Source organism: Microcaecilia unicolor, chromosome 2 (genome assembly GCF_901765095.1).
Source record: "Microcaecilia unicolor chromosome 2, aMicUni1.1, whole genome shotgun sequence".
NCBI lineage: Eukaryota > Metazoa > Chordata > Amphibia > Gymnophiona > Siphonopidae > Microcaecilia > Microcaecilia unicolor.
Window position 1 is genome coordinate 547949234 of NC_044032.1, and position 19430 is coordinate 547968663.

A 19430-nucleotide genomic window follows, 5' to 3' on the forward strand; every position below is an offset into this window, starting at 1 on the left:
CCAGGGTTCTATAGATGGTGCTCAAAATTGTGGGTACAAATTTGGGCACAGTCCAATTTGCGTGCACTATTTAATTGAGTAGCAAGCCAATTAGTACCAATACTTTAGTGCTAACAATGTTTGGTGTTAATTGACAACAATTTGGATTTACACACACATCTCACTAAACTCTAGTCAATAAATAGTTGTGTGTAAATCTTTTAGTGTGCAACTGAAAAAGGGGTGTGGCCATGGGAGGAGAATGGGCGGATCAAGGGCGTTCATTAAAGATGCACACACTATTATAGAATTTGGGGGATCTGCACCTAATTTACAGTGGGGGAAATAAGTATTTGATCCCTTGCTGATTTTGTAAGTTTGCCCACTGACAAAGACATGAGCAGCCCATAATTGAAGGGTAGGTTATTGGTAACAGTGAGAGATAGCACATCACAAATTAAATCCGGAAAATCACATTGTGGAAAGTATATGAATTTATTTGCATTCTGCAGAGGGAAATAAGTATTTGATCCCCCACCAACCAGTAAGAGATCTGGCCCCTACAGACCAGGTAGATGCTCCAAATCAACTCGTTACCTGCATGACAGACAGCTGTCGGCAATGGTCACCTGTATGAAAGACACCTGTCCACAGACTCAGTGAATCAGTCAGACTCTAACCTCTACAAAATGGCCAAGAGCAAGGAGCTGTCTAAGGATGTCAGGGACAAGATCATACACCTGCACAAGGCTGGAATGGGCTACAAAACCATCAGTAAGACGCTGGGCGAGAAGGAGACAACTGTTGGTGCCATAGTAAGAAAATGGAAGAAGTACAAAATGACTGTCAATCGACAAAGATCTGGGGCTCCACGCAAAATCTCACCTCGTGGGGTATCCTTGATCATGAGGAAGGTTAGAAATCAGCCTACAACTACAAGGGGGGAACTTGTCAATGATCTCAAGGCAGCTGGGACCACTGTCACCACGAAAACCATTGGTAACACATTACGACATAACGGATTGCAATCCTGCAGTGCCCGCAAGGTCCCCCTGCTCCGGAAGGCACATGTGACGGCCCGTCTGAAGCTTGCCAGTGAACACCTGGATGATGCCGAGAGTGATTGGGAAAAGGTGCTGTGGTCAGATGAGACAAAAATTGAGCTCTTTGGCATGAACTCAACTCGCCGTGTTTGGAGGAAGAGAAATGCTGCCTATGACCCAAAGAACACCGTCCCCACTGTCAAGCATGGAGGTGGAAATGTTATGTTTTGGGGGTGTTTCTCTGCTAAAGGCACAGGCCTACTTCACCGCATCAATGGGAGAATGGATGGGGCCATGTACCGTACAATTCTGAGTGACAACCTCCTTCCCTCCGCCAGGGCCTTAAAAATGGGTCGTGGCTGGGTCTTCCAGCACAACAATGACCCAAAACATACAGCCAAGGCAACAAAGGAGTGGCTCAGGAAGAAGCACATTAGGGTCATGGAGTGGCCTAGCCAGTCACCAGACCTTAATCCCATTGAAAACTTATGGAGGGAGCTGAAGCTGCGAGTTGCCAAGCGACAGCCCAGAACTCTTAATGATTTAGAGATGATCTGCAAAGAGGAGTGGACCAAAATTCCTCCTGACATGTGTGCAAACCTCATCATCAACTACAGAAGACGTCTGACCGCTGTGCTTGCCAACAAGGGTTTTGCCACCAAGTATTAGGTCTTGTTTGCCAGAGGGATCAAATACTTATTTCCCTCTGCAGAATGCAAATAAATTCATATACTTTCCACAATGTGATTTTCCGGATTTAATTTGTGATGTGCTATCTCTCACTGTTACCAATAACCTACCCTTCAATTATGGGCTGCTCATGTCTTTGTCAGTGGGCAAACTTACAAAATCAGCAAGGGATCAAATACTTATTTCCCCCACTGTATATGTGAGGATTTATACCAGATTTTTAATTTTTTTTCTTTACTAAAGCCCCCGAGCCCCTTCAAGCCCCCCCACCAATATCCTCTTCTTTCCCTCCCCCTTTCCAGCCCTTATCAAGACCCCCGCTCCTAGAAGACCCCCTGCCCCTCCAGCCAGAGTACCCCCATAGCCGTGCCTTTTATTTGTGTGTAAAAATGACCATCGAAATAGAAATAGTTCTCCTTTAAGGCTACAGCTGGCAATTCTACTATATATATCAATTCGAGTGTTCATTGCATTATATTTGGACGTAGGAACAAAAGACATACCTTTCTCTATTACAGCCATTTCAATTTTACTTAGGTCTCCTTTTTCAAAGCAGTGGTACCCATACTGCCGTTTTCCCATGCATCATTTCGGCACTACCACTGGGCTACCACAGCAGCCCAGCAATAGAGACTGCCCCCAGCTCTCACCATTTCCGGCACTTTAAAAATATTTTGTATTTTTTAGCACTGGGGGCTTATCCAGTGGTAATCAGGCAGTCCTGTGCGCTATCTGCTGGATTAGCTTTGGAGCCCTAATCCCCATCCTATGTAGGTGGCGGTAAGGGCTGCCCGGGACATAGCCACTCTACAAGTGGTTCACTTACCGTATGGTCATTTCCTTTTTTTTTCTTAAGCCTTTAACTGCTGTGCTAAAATGGGGCCTTGGTGTGCCACAAATCTACACATTAAAGCTACCGCAGGGCAAGTTTTACCGCAGCTTTGTAAAGGGGGCCCTTAGTTCTCTTTTTGCTATGTTGACAACTCTCTGAATAGCGATATTATTCTACGAACCCGATATTATCTCCAATGTCTCTCTTGATTTTTATTCTGAAAATTTTCAGTACTATATAGGAGGCACCTAGGTGTTATAACATGGCTGTGCCAAACCTTTTCCCACATATCTGGCACTGGAACGGGAGAGGTAGAAGCAGTGGCGTACCAAGGGGGGGGGCGGTGGGGGCGGTCCGCCCCGAGTGCACGCCACTGGAGGGGTGCCGCGGCGCGTGCCTGTTGCCCTGTCTCAGTCCGAGAAAGTTCGCAATTCGCATGTGTTCACTGCTCCCTCTGAGTCTGCCCCGGAACAGGTTACTTCCTGTTCCGGGGCAGACTCAGAGGGAGCAGTGAACACATGCGAATTGCGAACCTTCTCGGAGACAGGGCAACAGGCGCGCGCCGCGGCACCCCCCCCCAGCGGCATGCACACGGGGGGGGTCATTTCGCCGGGGGGAAGAGGTGTCATTTTGCCAGGGGGAGGTCACGCTGCACCCGGGGGGGGGGCGCATCGGCGATCCACCCGGGTGTCAGCTAGGGTCGGAACGCCACTGGGTAGAAGGGGGAGGGGTGGGCTCAGAGCTATTGTAAGCAGTTAGGAGGCAGAGAAGATGATTGGCGCATGAGGTTTTATTCTTTCACCAATTTCTGAAATAGTGCAGGGCTTTTTGGAAGGCAGCGTTTTTCACAGAAAGCCTTGGCAGTTGGTAGGGCTTTTGTGACTCACCTGCCCTCCCTGGTGAGTAAGCAAGTAGGAGGATGTATGGTTGATCTGTAGGACGGATTACTCTGTGAGAAGGGTTTGTGGGGCGGGGGGGGGGAGGGTTGTTGCAGCCATTCCCTCTTTTTCGTATGGTACATTGATGAAGGTTAAAATGAACAATTTTAATACGGACAAGGATAAAGGAGGGAGGGAGGGGGGTCCATGTGTGTTACTGGCATGGGCCCAAAAGGGGGGAAAAGGCAAGGACGTGTGTTACTGCAGTTCATGCCACGTAGGGGTTTGTGCAAGGTGCTGGTTAAGAGTACTGGTTAGTTCATTACCAACTAATCAGTAATTGACAACTGAAGGTTTTATTATTGTGAAGTTATTTTATTTTGATTTGTTGTTTGGGGAATAGTTTTGATGATTTAGGGCTAGATTCAGTAAATTGCACTCAAAATTCAGCATTGAAAAAAATTTGGCACTCAATGCTTTTCTATAATGGGTACTCAAAGACGAGCGCCCATTATAGAATAGCATTGAGTGCCAATTTCAGTACCCAAATTTGATCGCCAGGACTTGCACCTGCTGAAACCAGGTGTAATTGCCAGCACCCAATTTGGGTACACATCCCAGTATTCTTTAACACTATGCACAAATTTTAGGATTCCCATAACCAGGGGCGTATCTGCGTGGGGCCTCAGGGGCCTGGGCCCCCGCAGATTTCGCCCTGGACCCCCCTACCGCTGCCAACCCTCCCCCTCCGTTGCTCGCCTACCTTCGCTGGCGGGGGACCCCAACCCCCGCCAGCCGAGGTCCGCGTCCTCCTGCCGCTGCCGGCTGCCTTTGGTCCTTTCATTCTTCCATTGAAGCTGGCGCCGACGAAAGTTTCTTTTGAGTCTGACGTCGCTGCACGTTGTACGTGCAGGACGTCAGACTCAGAAATTGTTTCTGAGTCTGACGTCCTGCACGTACAACGTGCAACGTGCAGCGACGTCAGATTCAAAAGAAACTTTTTCGTCGGCGCCAGCTTCAATGGAAGAATGAAAGGACCAAAGGCAGCCGGCAGCGGCAGGAGGACGCGGACCTCGGCTGGCGGGGGTTGGGGTCCCCCGCCAGCGAAGGTAGGCGAGCAACGGAGGGGGAGGGTTAGCAATGGCAGCGGCTGGGGGGAGGGGGATCGGCAATGGCGGCGGCGGCGGGTGGGGGGGGGCTATAATGTGCCCCCCCTCTCTGGCCCTGGCCCCCCCTACCGCCGCAGTTCAGATACGCCCCTGCCCATAACCCATCCATGCACCTCCTATGGCCATGCCCCCTTTTGGGTTACACGTTAAGGGATTTGGGCGTATACCCCTGGATTCTATATTGTGTGCCTAGAGATCCGTGCTGAAGTCGAAGCATATTCTATAACAACGTGCATAACTTAATTGGCTTAAGAAGCCAATCAGCGTTGATAACAGCTCTTAACAGCAATAATGAGCATGAATTGGCAATAATTACAATTTACGCACACAAGTCGCTAAGTGTATTCTGTAACGCAGTGTGCCAGACTTCTAACACGTGCAGGCAAAAAGAGGTATGGTTATGGGCAGGTAAATGGGCATTTCTTGGGCGTTCTGAAATTTATGCATGTAGTTATAAAATATGGCTGTGATTTACGCCATGTTTTCATTGACGTAAATGGATGCACATAGTTTTAGGTGCTGGGATATCAAATAAGCATATTCTATATCCCACACCTAAATCTAGGCACCACATAGTCAGCAGTGTTTTCCACATGGAGTGTTTAGGTGCCATATATAGAATCTCAACCCATATTGTTACAGAATAGCACATAGCAAGATGTCAATTAGCACCCAATTATTGCCACTATCTGGCTCTTTAGCCAAGTTAGCTGGGGACAAATCTTGGATCGGCGCCCAATTTGGGGTGCCATATATAGAATTCAAGGGTTAATGCTTAATTGTGTAAATTAATGAAATAAAACTGTGACCAGTTAGTGCCACATCCAATTTGTTGGTGTAATTTTGTGTGTGTGTGGGGGGGAGGGGGGAGTGAAAATGATGGGAAAGGGAAAGTGCGAATACTTATGATAGTGCAGCTATTTGAGGTGTGTTTTATGTTGTTTATTTTTAACTGATTTTAGGGTTCTTTTACTAAGCTGTGGTAAGCATTAATGCATGCTTACTGCTGGTTAAAAAGCATTACCATAGGGCGTGCTCAGGTGTCCTGTGGTAGTTTTTGCATGTATGCGCACTGCCTACATGCATAAAAAATAGCTGTTATTGTTTAGCACTGGGAGTGGGCTGGGGGCAGAGAGCAGGCATGTTCTGAACTACTCGGTTAGCAGAGATACAGTGTTGCGCGCTAACCGATTAACAAGTGGTTAGTGTGTGAGCCCTTATCACCTACAAAATAAGTGTGGGCAGGTGCTCACAATGCTAATGGGAAAATTATCACATGGCCATTATTCCCAAACTAGAAAAATTGTCCATTTCCTGGCAGTGCTAAAAGTGGTCTTTGCACACGTGAAAGACCCACGCTGAGGACAGCACAGGGCACTCTTTAGCGCTGCTTAGTTAAAGGGCCTCAAAAATCCTTCCAGACTTCCTTTGCCAGTGTGGTACATGTGTGGAGGAGCAAGTTACTGGAAACCAGCGATATTCAGTATTTATTTATTTGCTACACTTGTACCCCCCACTTTCCCACTCATAGCAGGTTCAAAGCGGCTTACATAGTAATAGGAATACAAAGTATAGTGCAGCGAAAACAGGCTAAGCTTAGCATAGTAATGGGGAAGTGTGGATAGGTAATATAATAAGGGAGAGGGAGTAGAGGAGGTAGAAAGAGCTGCTGGTTTTAGGTTAGATTGAGATAATCAAGGGATAGAGTCAGGGTGAACATAGGGAAAAAATTGGAGGAGGCGTAGTCTGAATCATTGCCATATGCTATTAGGATAGCTGTCCAGATAAATTTAGGAACGCTCCCCTAATTATTTACATAGCTATCCTCACTGCAGAGTGGATGTTGCTGATATCCAGATAACAATAGTGTAACCGACTCTGCATATATGTTTAGTGCTGCTTGCTATGCTGATAGTGGCTCTGAATATCTATCATTAATTTATACATCCCAAATTACCCATTCAAAAGCCCTAAGTTTTTTGGGGTTTTTTAACTTCCAAAAATTACTTATGTGGTCAGCCCTCATAATTTGTATTCTTGGGAGGTACTGTAATCCTGACAGCAGCAGAACAACAACATTTTAATTCAATAGGGCAGATTTATCAACGTTTTGTTTTGGTTTTCATCTAGGGTATACATATTGTCTACTTTTGCCCCACAGTTTTTTACCCATTCAAAATACTGGGATTTTTTCATTTCTAAATCTGAAACAATTTTTGCACTGCAGCAAAACCAGAACAAATGCTTTGTGAATCTGCCCATTGTGCAAACAGATTGACTTAGAGCACAGCGTTCCAAACTGTGGGTGCTCCATACGACATCATTGGTCCATACTGCCCGAGAATCATGCGCTTTCCCCCTAATTATATAAAAGTCACCAAAACTTGTGTGTGCAAATTTGGATGTATGCCCAATTTGCACACACAATTTAATTGAATAATGAGGTAATTAGTGTCAACATTGGCTTTTTAACAAGCAATTATTGGCACTAATTAGACTTAATTGGCATTTGTGCACATAAATGTAGGTGCAGGATCTGTGCCTAAAATTTACTTGCAATGTAAAAAAGGGGATGCAGAAATGGGAGGGTCACGGGTGTAATGGGGGTGTTCCTAAAATTATTGTGCATTGTTATAGAATAACAGGGATATGAACCTAATGTAGGTACACACATTTGCACCACATTTCAGTTGGTGCAAACGGCCATGCCTAAAGTTAACTGCAATTCCTGGTTGCAAGCGCTATTCTATAAATCATGCCTAACTTTAAGCGAGGATTCTAGAATAGTGCTTTTTTCAGCATTGAGTTTTTTGGCACCATATATATAATCTAGCCAGTGGTGTGCTGGTAAATTTTTAACAACAGGCTCTCTCCCCCATCCACCTCTGCGCCCCCCATCCACCTCTGCGCCCCCCCATCCACCTCTGCACAGCGCCCCCCCCCCCCCCCCCCCACACACACACAAATTGCAAAGCTGGCTATTCCCAGGAAGAGAGTTAGCTGGTAAAGTATTAACAACATGTAATTTTATTATACATTATTGGTACAAAGGACCTCTGAAGCAACCAATTTACAAATAATATCAAAAAAATACAATATTCTTTACTGTAAATTCCAAATGGCCAATTGATTTTCACACAATGCTTTGGTTGATTTTTGCCGCACTCTTGTATCTGTAGCCAACCTATGTTTGCTAGTCATCCAAGATTTAACAAATGGAGTTGCATCCCAATCTGCTAACTCTTTTCCCAATAAATTTATTGACATTAAATGTGATATATGATTTACTGTCAGACTATTTCTCACCCTCGTACAAACTACATTCATTAAACTGAAACCTCTTTCAGCTTCAGCACTACTGACTGCAATAGTGCTAGCTATTTTTCTAGCTTCCTGGATAGTTGAAGGAACTGGAACATCTTTTGATTCTAGATTATTGTCTACAAAATCTCGGAAATCATTCAAGTCAATGTCATACTTTAAAATGTCATTTAAATGACACAATTTCTCTTCACCAGCTATCCATGGTGAAGTTAATTCTTCATAAGGCCAAGTAGATGGTTCTAGGACATCAAAACAGTCAATATTAACAATGCTTTCATCGTTGTTTCTGTCTGGTAAAAGACGCAAGTTCATGTGTTGAATTACAGTTTCTAATAACACATTCCTAGGAAGAGCAATGAATTTACTACTTTTAGTAAATGGAATATCTTTAAACTTTTCTGACTTAATCAAATCCTCAATTTGAGATTCATGCTTTCCAGTACCAATCCTTAAATTTTCTAAAGCTCTTATGGTACGTTTGATCAATTTGTGTGCTTTTTGGATGTTAGTTGATCTTGACTGCAATGCTGTTGAAAGTAATGAAAATTCCTCAAGAATATCAATCAAGGTCTTGCAAGAAATTTATGTTGGCCAATCTCTTTGCCAAACCAGAATAAGCAGAAGAATGGGAAAAATGCACATATAATGCAGGATATGCACGCCACACAGCAGTAGCAGCTCGTAAACTACATGCTGCCCATCTTGGCCCTAGTACTCGACCAATTTTAATAATTTCAAGTTCAAGTTCTTTAGCTATAGCTTGTAGCTCAGTTTGATTTTTATTAGATTGGTGATAAATGGAATATATTTTATCTAAAAATATTTTTAAATGATTTACTTGCTTTATTTCAGATATTGAATCGTCAAGTGATAGTTGCAATCAATGATTTAAACAGTGCCAAATGATGATTTTAGGAAATTTTGCTAACAACTTTGCAGCTACTCCAGACTTTCTTCCCAGCATTGTATTAGCACCATCAGAACAAAACGAAATCAAATTTGCTTTCAAATATTCAATATCAAAGCCATAGTCATTTAATGTAGACATTAATGTGTTGAAAATGTTCTCTGCTGTGGTTGATACCAATTCTTTTAAATCAACAAATACCATTACAGGTGCAGGGGCAGATTGAATTGCACATTGCAGATAAATCACTAGGGTGCTTTTCTTTGAAACTGTAGATGCCTCATCAATTATGATACAAATTTTGGCATTCTCTGCTATAATATTCTTAAATATTTTCATCTTCATTTCATTTGCAATGTGTTCTGCTATTTTTGTTGCACTGTAACGTGTATGCAAACAATTGCCTACATCAACTCCATTTTTCTCTTGCAATTCAATTGCCCCTTCTATATCAGACAGAGGCCTATTACGTTTTACTAAACTGTAAATAGTATTAAAAACTTTTACAGTAGCCTCAATATTTTTATTATTTAGTTTATGCACTAAACTGGAAATTGAGTCATTAGCTGATTCTTTTAACAAATCTTGAATTTTAGCATGAGATTTAGAAACGTCATGGTCCCTAATTTTTTTCCGTATAGAAGCTTGCCTAGTGGTTTTATTACTGCCATTTGGGGTTACTAAGTATGCACTCCATTCCTTGGACACATGGACATGCTTTCCTGCTGACACCCCTAAATGCTGAACTTTTGAACAATTCTTACATCCAAATTTACTTTCTTTAATGTCAAGCCATTCGTACTGTTTTGTAAATATAGATAATTGTTTCTCAGTCCAACAATCTGGAAATGCAAGATTATCTGTTTTTTCTTTTGATGAACTTGATGAACATGATGGGTTTTCTTCAATAACTGGTTGTTCAACAGACTTAACATTTGTTTCTGCTGGCTTCTCTCTACAATGATTTTCGTTCCCATCATTTTCAGTATCTGTCCTCATGTTCTTCACTTTTAAAAAAACTTAATAGATCACTCTGTCGTTTTCGCATTTTAGGGATCACCACAGTCTGAAAATAATTTGTTACATTTAAATTTATAAATGTATTATTATTATTATTATTATTATTTATAGTACAATAAATGTGGTAAAACAGCCTACATAGGGTTACCATTTTTGTGAAGCCCAAATAGAGGATACAAAATTTAAATGTTGCTAATATATCTTTGCTAAAGAAATATTTAATTGTAGCAAACGTGTAATTGGATTTTATTTAACTCACATCAAACTACTTTTCAAAAAAACTTCCTTCCAGATTTGAGTTTGACTGAGTCTGGGGCTGATAATGTAACTTTATTATACATTATTGGTACAAAGGATATGCACATGGTTTTGCTTTTTAAACCCAAGGTAAATCCTAAGGGTGGTTGAACAATAAACTGTGTTGTTTCTGACTTTACTTGTTTTGGAGTGCTTTGGGTCCTCCTACTGATCTGTACATGTGCTGTCTAGAATTTTGGAAGAAAGAAATAAGGAAATAAAAATTAAATTTTGGACGTACTCTGTAGAAGTTGTTTTCTTTTGCAATGTGATGTGATGGATCATGGATGCCTGTTCTGGTGTGTGAATGTGATAATCTTTGAATAACTACCTATACTAAATGGCTATGGATTTCTGAACATATGGTATTATTAAAGGACAAACTTTTAAATGCTCAGTTGGGTACATATCATATATATGCTAATCTCAAATGTTTCAGACATATCCATCTATTTGTTCCCATGATATAACTGAATTCTATTATTCTGTCCCAGTGTATTTTGAAATGTAAGCCAACTTTGCTTGGAATGTGTGATAAATGTTTCTTAAAAAATCCTTTCTCCTCCATCTTTTAAGACACTGCCTACCTGCTGGATAGTGATGGTGGCACAAGGAAAGCAAGTTTGGTCCAGTGAAGACTAACTCAAAATAACCTGGCTGTTCCTTAGCTGGGCCGTAGTAGTATTACCATATTGAAAACGCGACCATACCAAGCCACAAAACAACCTTTTGGGTAGATAGTGTTCACAATGAGCTCCTTTTATTACCGACCAGACAGAGTTAAGAGTTTTCAGTTTTGGCACAGTTATCACAAGAACAAAATATAAGAAAACCAATATGGGCTGCACTAGGGGCTTATATAGCCCATTTATGTATAAACAAAAAAAATCTGCATGAAACAAAATATTTATTTTGACTAATAAAACCACTTTCCCCTGAAACATGTTCAAAACAGAATAATCCATTTGTGTATCTAAAAGGTAACTTTCTACAAAACAGATCTGATTCCATGTGTGCCCCAATGAAAGGAGAGTTTAATAATAATTCTACTTCCATTTAATTTCAATATATATTCCATCAACTTTATAGATTACAACAACAGTTAACTTAAGACAACCCAGCAGGAAACAGGATATCCTCACTGAAATTTGGCCATTCATGCCCATTGCCATTATTGTCCTCTTTCTCCCATCCAGAGTAGTGCTCTATCTTGCCCCCCCCCCCAGGCCCCCTTCCTTTTCACATTTTGATTCCCCCCCCCCCTCGGGACCCAGGCAGGAGGCAGGCCCCTAGCTGCAGCTTGCTGCTCGTGTAAAACTAGCACTAGCAGCAGCAGAAAATACAATAAAAAATGTTTTTAGTCAATTGAAATAAATATTAGATCGCTGGGGCCTACCTGGCTGTAAGAATGGAACTGGACGTGAAGATCCAAGATGAGGAGGATGGAGGACTGGACGACCTGTCCTGGATGATAGACTAGACTGGTGGCCTGGCTGGCCGGCAAGGCAGGGGTGTGAGGAGACGGACACAGCGTGCACTGAAGCAAGCAGAAGGCGCCAAACACTTGCGGGACTCAGGATCCGTTAAGCAAGAAGGGCGCGCAGGGTGCCGCAGGGGGAGGATGCGGAGGAAGACGTCGTGACGTCAGTCATGGGCGGGACTCAGACCAGAGAGGCGGGGAGACAGAGAGAGGAAGGAGCGGCATCGTGACGTCGATCATGGACGCGACTCGGAGACTGGAGGAACCGCTGGGATTAGACAAGTGAGGCAGCAGGTAGGGTGTAATAGAAGAAGTTAGAAGGACACCACGACACCCCCCCCCCTTATTGGGTTGTGGTCCCGCCCTCAGCACGCCACTGGTCAACCAGGCAGCCCAATGCAGCACGAGGACTCGAGGAGGCCTCCCGGGTGTAGGGGAAAAAAAAACTTTGTTCCCGTGACCGTCCCCTGCTGACAGAGACAACAACTGGCTTGCAAAATTAGTGAAGAATTAACAACCGGCTCTGTAGAGCCGGTGCGAGCCGGCTCCAGCACACCACTGAATCTAGCCCTTTATGTGTCTATGGGAATTGTGGTCATAAATACAGAGAGATTAGTGAGCACTGACTTGGGGCAGATCCCAAAGCTGGTGTTATTATTATTATTATTACTATTATTATTATTATTATTATTTATTGCATTTGTATCCCACATTCCCCCATCTATTTGCAGGCTCAATGTGGCTTACATAGATTTGTTAACATTGTCATTTCAGGATATCAGATACAGTTAGTAATGTGTAGTAATCAAGGAAGAGAAGAAAGAAGAAGGAAGAGAGTGATTAGGGTAGTTATAGAAGGTGGGCGTTCATAATTGAGTGGGTTGGTGAGGTGACTTAGTGAGGTTATAGGTTCTCATTGTAGGCCTTGTTGAAGAAGAATGTTTTCAGAGATTTTCGAAATATAGTTGTTTCGTTGATTGCTTTCAAGTCTGTAGGTAATGCATTCCATAACTGTGTGCTCATGTAAGAGAAGGTAGTGGCATGCATCAGCTTGTATTTAAGTCCTTTGTAGCTGGGGTAGTGCAGGTTGAGAAATTTTCATGGTGCTGCATGCCAGGAATTTTGGTTAAAATCCCCAGTAGGGATTGCATTTTCAGAAGAGGAGGAGAACTTAGACCCAGGGAAGGGGGTGAGGTAATTGTAACCCCCAGTATTCTGAGTGGGGAAAAGCCAGTGAAGTAAAACTAGGCAGCAATTGCAGCTCTTGCCGATCAGTGAGGTTGTTCCTCTGAAGTGCTCCATCAGACTCTTAACCCGGCAATGGTTCCCACAGTTGAGAGACATGCAGACTGTATCTGGGAGAGATTAAAGATGAAAGAATAAAAGGGGAAGAAGACAAAGGTAACTCAAAAGAAACTAAAAGTTGAATGTAAGCTACTCAAATTATTTTGCAAGTGAAAAAGAACTGGAAGGCCGCTGTGTATCTGAGTACATTGTTGCATTCTGTTCTTTTGATTACTTGTCCTGTTGCCAACACTTCATACTCCACACTGTAATAGAAAGGCATCCAACGTGATGCTCCTGTGAGGTTTCTGACACTAAATTAATGTAATAATAGAGCTGAGCCTTATCAGTTAATTGAATTATTTGCAATGCCTCCAGAACTGAATGACAGGATCTGCAGACTGCCTTCTTATTTAAAGCTCATTATGCATCTCTTACAGGAATGAATTTATGGAGGAGATAAATATAAAACTGATATGATATGGGGTTTGTTAGATTATTTCTCTTGCAGGGGTGAAGAGTCAACAGAAAGACAAATGTGGAGGAGCATTTTCGATATGACGCCTAAATTTGATTTTGGGTGTTTTGCAAAAAAAACATCCAAAAATCCAATAGTGAACGTGGTCATTTTCAAACCAGAAAAACGCCCATCTTTTTGTTTCAAAAATGGCCATTTGCAAGATGTTTTTGTGCTCAGTGTGTCTATCTTTTAGGACCATTATAAAAAAAAATGCCCAAGGGAAAAATGCACAAGACAAGCAATTGGGATGTATTGGGGGGGGGGGGGGGGGCATCATTCTTAGTAGACTGCCCACACAGATGTCCCAGCAGAGCAGTGGCGCACTTATGTAAATGTGTCTCTATAATGCTTCTCTGTACTTGGCAATGCATCCCTTTACCTCCCTCATGGGCTATTAGGAGGTGGAACCTAACACCTGCCGTAACTGGTAAGTCATATTCTTCATCAGTGTGATCCCTACAACTGGTCTCATATCCCTTTTGTATCATGTCTGTGCTCTGGGGTCCTTAGAGCTGTACATCTTCCCCCCTGACCTACCTTAGTTCATCAGGGATCCCAGGAGCTTCTACCCATGAGCCAAGCATGGTGCAGTAGTGGGATTCACAAGAGAGGTCTACCCCTCTGTGTGCAGTTTTGGCATGAATCTTATACTTTGGTTTCGCTAATTGGAGATTTTTTGGTTTGAGAGGTTGGGACTTAATTGAAACATGTGTTGCTTTGTGATCATCTCTGCCTTTTCTCTATTCCCTTAGAAGCATCCTTTGAATGTCTTGATTGTTCTAGCATGATAGCTATCCTTGTCCAAGATGCCAATGTCAGTTGTGATTTCATCTTTCAGGACTTCTGGGCTGATTCTGAGGTTATTTTAGTAATGTTTGGGAGTAGAGTCATGATTGCTGGGATGTAGAAGAAGTGTGCTCTGTATGGGACATTTGGGTAGTTTTGGTTCATGTGTTTTTCTATAAAAAGTGATTTTGAGTAGAGGGTGCTATGGTGGAATGAAAGGTATCTTAACCTGATTAAACTTGGGGAGAGAAAATAACATCCTAAGACTTTACTTCAGATTCATGGCAGCTCAGTTTTATGGTTCAAAGATACAAATTTTCCCAGATATTAGTAAGTCTACTCAGAAAAAAAGGCGAGAGTTTTTAGGACTTAGGTCTCAAATTCTCTCCCTGGGAGGCACATTTAAATTAAAATTTGCATGTAGATGTCTTGTATCGTTTGGTAATACCCATTATGTATTCTTTGACCCAGAAAAATTGAAGCACCTTGTAGTAAGTAAGGAAAGCGAGGACGGTCAAGTCTCGTTGACACCAGTAGGGAGCTGAAACCACTGGTAAAGTTTGGAACCCCATCCTCCCAGTCATTATAAGAGTTTTCTCTAATTTTTCCTACATTATTACCTTGTATCTTGATCATTATGTTTTTTGTGGACTAAGTATTTATGACATTTTCTGAAAATCCATGAATGTATAATGGATGGAGTTTATTTCTTTTTTTGGATGTATTGCCTAATTGCCTACATTTATTTTATGTGAATGTATCATTTTTGAAATCTTATAAATTAAAAAAAAAACTTGGGGAGAGAGAGCAAGAGAGAGAGAGGGTGGGGGAGGAAGAGAGAGAGAGAGAGACAGTTGTCCTGAATGTTTCTTGCAAGTTTCCTTTGGCTCACTCTCAGTCAGCTTCCCAGTAGACACTTAAGCAGCTTAGTAAAAGGACTCCTTACTCATTGTGATAGCATAAATGGAGATGGGCAGAGGATCCTTTAAAAAAACAGCCAGAAAATAGATAAGAACCTGTTCCTGTGTTAGCTGTTAGCTTAGTGTTACATATAAAGTGGGTGGGAGCTCAATATTAAACAAAGAAAGGGGGGTCTGGTTCCTACTAGACCACAGAAGCATTTCAATGTGCAGTAAATTGCAAGAAATGAAAAAGCTTTCCTACCTCCCAGTTATTCCTTGGATACTTTGGGTGTCTACTTCTTCCTGCTCTGGGCCTCCCCAAATTGTCTGGACTATGGAGTTTTAGCTGACCTTCCTGAATTACACCTTCTCTATTCTAACCAGACTTAGCCATACTCTCCCTGCTGAGCCATTGAGATCTAGGCTTCTTAAGGTGAACCTATGTAGAAGTGTTGTTAAGGGGTACTAGCAAATTCCTATATACTTCATCACACGCTCAAAAGAAAGATTTGAAATTGACAAATAAGAGCCAAGCTACGGAGGATCTAACATATCCTTCTTTAACATGGGATGAACAATAGAACTGTTGGGTGCTAACCCTTCCATCAAAGATATATTGACTATAGTTGTCAATTTATTACAAAAAAACTCTTCATGAGATGTGATGGTGGAGAATTATTTGTTTTGAGTCAATGCTGCACATGGAATATAAGCTCCTGGCACCAGTTTACAATGTACAGTGATTTTGCAGCAGCACTTCAATATCCCCTGAAGAAGCCATCGGTGAAACACAGATCCTTGTTGGGATTTTGCTTTAAAGATAAATGCTTGAATTCATCTGTTTCAAGATTGCCATGTAGATCTGAGTATGCACTTTCAATAAGTGTTGCACATTGATATTTCATGTTTGGATTTCACAAGTGAAGTGCAAAGACTTTTATATAACGTGTGAAATTTTGGGAGTTTTTGATCTATGATTATACTGGGGACAGTTTAAGCAGCACAATAAGTTATAAGCCTGATGGTTTGAAAGTCAGTGCGCTTGGCTCGATGTAGTCTTTTTTTCTCCCTTATATAATTTAAAAGGCTAAAAGAGAATATTCAATAATAATTTTTTTAAGGTTCCAAGTTCTATTATATTTTTGTAGTGTGTGACACTTGCTTAAACTTTAGTGGATTTTTACATCTTTTTTGTTTAAGGGAAAAAATAGCAACAACATAAAACAAAATTGCCAACACTACACATTATATACTTACAACTTCCAAATTTCAATGGACAGGCATGAGCATCCATAGGGAAATCTTCCAAGTGCATTGGACATTCAGCTTGGACAGTTAGTCTAAAAGTTGAAACATATTAACTGGTATAACAGGAAAGAGGTATTAAGACATAATAAATTATAACACGTGAAAGGACCTACAACAAGATGACATTTCAAAAGTTATTATTCTCCCATTTTTTGGGAGACAGTGAATTAAGTTGTTATAAAATACCAGTGTAAATGCATTTGGCATGCCAAAAGTTAGACATGATCACTGACACCAGGTCTGTGACTGGTGTAAGTGGGTGTGCAAAGACAGTAATCTATAAGTTGTGAGTATTGTTTGTCAATACACCCAGGGTCCTCCCATGCATATTCCCCCCCTAGCAATTACACATTATAGCGCTTAGACTCTACCTTATAGAAAGGCGCCTAGTGCATATAAGCACACCCAAGGGTGGCTCAAGGCAATCTGCTGCCTGAGATGAGGGATTAACTGTTGCGCCCCTGGCCTAGCGCCACCTGCCACCTCCTCTTCCCGGTCCTGCAGCAGCAATAAGCTGAATGATAAACACAGGGCCTCTGAGACCCATGTGCCTCTCAAAAGCCCTGCTGGCCATGCTCCCTGTGATGCGGAGGTATGCAACCAAGGGGGCATGACCGGCAGGGCTTTGGAGGCATGCATGGGTCTCAGAGGCCCTGTATTTATCATTCAGCTTTTTACCACAGTAGCAGTGGGAAGAGGCGGTGGCTGCTAAAATGCAGCCATTAGAGAGTTTCTGCTAGCCCAGAATTAAGTCATCACAGGAGTGGTTGATGGCACTTCATGCCGCTTCCAAACTTCTGCCGCCTGAAGTGACTGTCTCACTTTAATGATAGGGCCACCTCTGCACACATCACTGATGATCACTGGTGCCAATGACATGCACAAGCGGTGCACACTTCTAGGTGCCCGTTTATAGAATTGCCCGATTGCCTTTGCATAAATTAATGCAACAAGTAAGCGTACCTCATGGTATACAACAAAGTCCCATCATCTTTGATTCGGAGCAGCTTGTTTGGCATTGTCATGTTGTGGGCTACAGACTTCTTCCCATTATGAAAGAATGTATCTGGGGTCCAGATCTTGCTTGCCATTAAGTTGTTTAATCGAAGAATGTTCATTGGGCCTTTGAATTTTAATCTTTCATCTTCCCATTTTTGGCGAAAGAAAACATCTATTGTATATTCCTTTGGGGGAGAAAAATACGTGTTGAACTTCTATAATTAAAATCAACCTAGATCTATCTTCAGAAAAATAGATTTGATGTGGTAATAATGGTTATGCATTCCTACTCCTACTCCACTCCTACTCAAGCTATGATAATATTTAACCATCTCTCTGACCTCCTGTCCAACTTTCTTTAAATTACTCACCTTATTTTCTAACTTCTCTTACTCTCTTACCTATCTATATGTTTCATCTTTTCTTATACCCTACACTGTCAATTAAAATGTTCTATTATGTATTGTGTTGACATTGTAAGTAGTATACTGTACTTTGTATTGTTATTTGAATATGTTTACTGCTGTAATTTTCTATTGCTCATGTTTGATTTATTCTTACTGTACACCACCTTGAGTGAATTCCTTCAAAAAAGGAAGTAAATAAATCCTAATCTATATATATAAAAGGCACCACTGAAGCCTCCAGCCGGAAGTGTGAAGCGCCAGAGATATCCGGTTTCCCCATGAGTGAAGGAAAACAGCACAGCAGGAAATCCCAGGAAACTGTGAAGGGCTCAGAGGGGGGAGGGGAGAGAGATGCTCTCACTCTCTCTGTAACAAAAACATAGAACAGCAGGAAACAACACTGAAGGACTGGACAGAGGGGGGAGGGGAGGGAGAGAGGGCAGAGGGCAGGGACACACACACTCCCACATGCACACTCTGAAGAAAACCTTGCTAGCCCCCGTTTCATTTGCATCAGAAACGGGGTTTTTTTTTACTAGTAAAATAAATAAGAATGGTTATATCACAGAATTTAGATTCTACCACTTGCTGTGTGATCTTGAGTAAGTTAACCTTAATTTGCTCAAATTTATTTAGATTCAAAACATTTTGAAATATATTTTACAATGCTGCATTATTGAATGTACCAGTGGCGTAGCCAGAAGTCAATTTTTGGGTGGGCCAACAGGTTGGATGGGTGGGCACTAGACAGTGGTGTGCTGGTAAATGTTTAACAACAGGTTCTCTCCCTAGTCCACCTCTGCACCCCCCCCCCCCTCCCGTCCACCTCACCTCAAAATTGCAGAGCTGGCTATAGCCGGGGAGAGAGCCTGGGGTGGGGGGGAGGCAATGCATTACTCCAAATTGCCTTAATAAGCATACATAGGAACAAACTGTGACTTTAACAACCTGATTTAAATTTATTCTGAAAAAGTTGGCTGAGTTACTAGCAGGAGATGTGTTTTGGGAATCAGAGGAATATAAAACACGTCTACTAGTTCAACAAGAGTGTCTACTAAATTAAATAGCTTTTTTGGGTCTGCTATACAAGTGCCAATTTGTTCTGAGAAGTAGGTTTTCTTAGCATCAATCAAAGAAGCGTTATGGATATTAAAATTTGATTGCCCCATTAATTTAGTAGTCATGTCACCTGTTTTCCTCCATTCACGTAGATGGGCTGCCACCCGCTGCCTCACCACCCCACTTCAATCTCTCGGCTCATGCTGCTCCGGTCACCATGCAGCGGAGTGGAGGAAGAACAGCTACCAGGTGGCACAACAGCCTCCCGTTGATCTCGCTGTGAAGGAAGAACACGCGGCCTCCGTTCGGCTGCCCTTGCTGCACATTGCCTCACAACCTCGCCTTTCACCTCTCGTCCCTTGCTGCTCCGCTGCTCCGATTACCATGCAGCGGAGTGAAGGAAGAACATGCGGCCTCCGAGGTGTACAGCCTCGTGGTCCCGTACCCTCGTTGCCTTGCCTAACTCCCCACGCCGTATCGCCTCCGTTTGGCTGCCCTTGCTGCACATTGACTCTTGCCTGAGCCTCACAACTTCTCCAGGAAGTT

General features: G+C 42.3%; 1 protein-coding gene across 1 annotated transcript in view; it reads right to left on the minus strand.

Moving 5' to 3' along the window:
- Nucleotides 1-19430, minus strand: part of GABRA2 (gamma-aminobutyric acid type A receptor alpha2 subunit) — a 117371-nt gene that overhangs the window by 30776 nt on the left and 67165 nt on the right. Inside the window, exons 5-6 of the mRNA XM_030192198.1 lie at nt 17383-17603; nt 16369-16451 (exon numbers count right to left, since the gene is read on the minus strand). Of these exons, the coding sequence (XP_030048058.1) occupies nt 16369-16451; nt 17383-17603 (304 nt within the window). The remainder of the gene's footprint in view (nt 1-16368; nt 16452-17382; nt 17604-19430) is intronic.